The 947-nt window shown below is 43.1% G+C and overlaps 1 protein-coding gene across 1 annotated transcript; it reads left to right on the top strand.

The window, feature by feature from the left end:
• Positions 1 to 6: 6 nt before the first annotated feature.
• LOC107682612 (intersectin-1-like) lies at positions 7 to 924 on the top strand (the record flags this gene model as incomplete). The annotated part of the gene is made up of 5 exons (XM_016478798.1): positions 7 to 130; positions 220 to 341; positions 471 to 553; positions 643 to 726; positions 829 to 924. Coding segments are annotated over exons 1-5 (397 nt in total), but the record flags the coding sequence as incomplete, so codon positions are not given.
• Between the last annotated feature and the right edge of the window lie 23 nt (positions 925 to 947).

Raw genomic sequence — 947 nt, forward strand, 5'->3', positions numbered from 1 at the left:
CAAGGAGCTTTACGGCTTCCTGTTTAACGATTTCCTGCTCCTCACGCAGATCATCAAACCTCTAGGCTCGTCTGGAACGGACAAAGTCTTCAGTGCGAAATCCCACCTGCAGTATCGCATGTACAAAACGGTGAGACCGTTATTTATTTGCAGTCAGTTTTTGACCTTTAATATGATATTTATTCCTTGACCTTTAATCCGACTCATTGACCTCTGCAGCCCATCTTTCTCAATGAGGTGCTGGTGAAGCTGCCCACTGATCCTTCAGGAGATGAACCCATATTCCACATATCTCACATCGACAGAGTCTACACTATACGGGCTGAGAGCATCAACGAGCGGTATTTGATAATTATTTGTGTTGTATTTACAACTGTACCTATTAATCAATTAATACTCAGACATTTTTGAAGAGCACACACATACTGTATCTTGACAATGTTCTTCTCTTCCATCCTGTAATCCTGCAGGACGGCTTGGGTGCAGAAGATCAAAGCTGCATCTGAGCTCTTCATCGAAACAGAGAAGAAGAAGAGAGAGAAAGCCTACTTGGGTTTGTCTCACATCTCGCTGCTTTAATAAAGCAATGCATGCCCTGAGTGTTTGCTAAGCACTGGTTTTGTGTTTCCATTATGTTTGCAGTGAGGTCTCAGAGGGCCACTGGTATCGGGCGGCTAATGGTGAACATTGTTGAAGGCATTGAGTTAAAGCCCTGCCGCTCAAATGGTAAAGAATGAATACTGCATAATAAGATTTAAGGTGCTTTACTAGGTTGTAAACATTTTAGTTCTATTGATTATATCATAAATGGCCATTGTGCGTGTACAGGGAAGAGTAACCCATACTGTGAGGTGACGATGGGCTCTCAGTGTCACGTCACTAAGACGCTGCAGGACACTCTAAACCCTAAATGGAACTCAAACTGCCAGTTCTTCATCAAAGACCTG

This window comes from Sinocyclocheilus anshuiensis, unplaced genomic scaffold (genome assembly GCF_001515605.1).
Source record: "Sinocyclocheilus anshuiensis isolate Anshui unplaced genomic scaffold, SAMN03320099.WGS_v1.1 C32404682, whole genome shotgun sequence".
In the NCBI taxonomy this organism is placed as follows: domain Eukaryota; kingdom Metazoa; phylum Chordata; class Actinopteri; order Cypriniformes; family Cyprinidae; genus Sinocyclocheilus; species Sinocyclocheilus anshuiensis.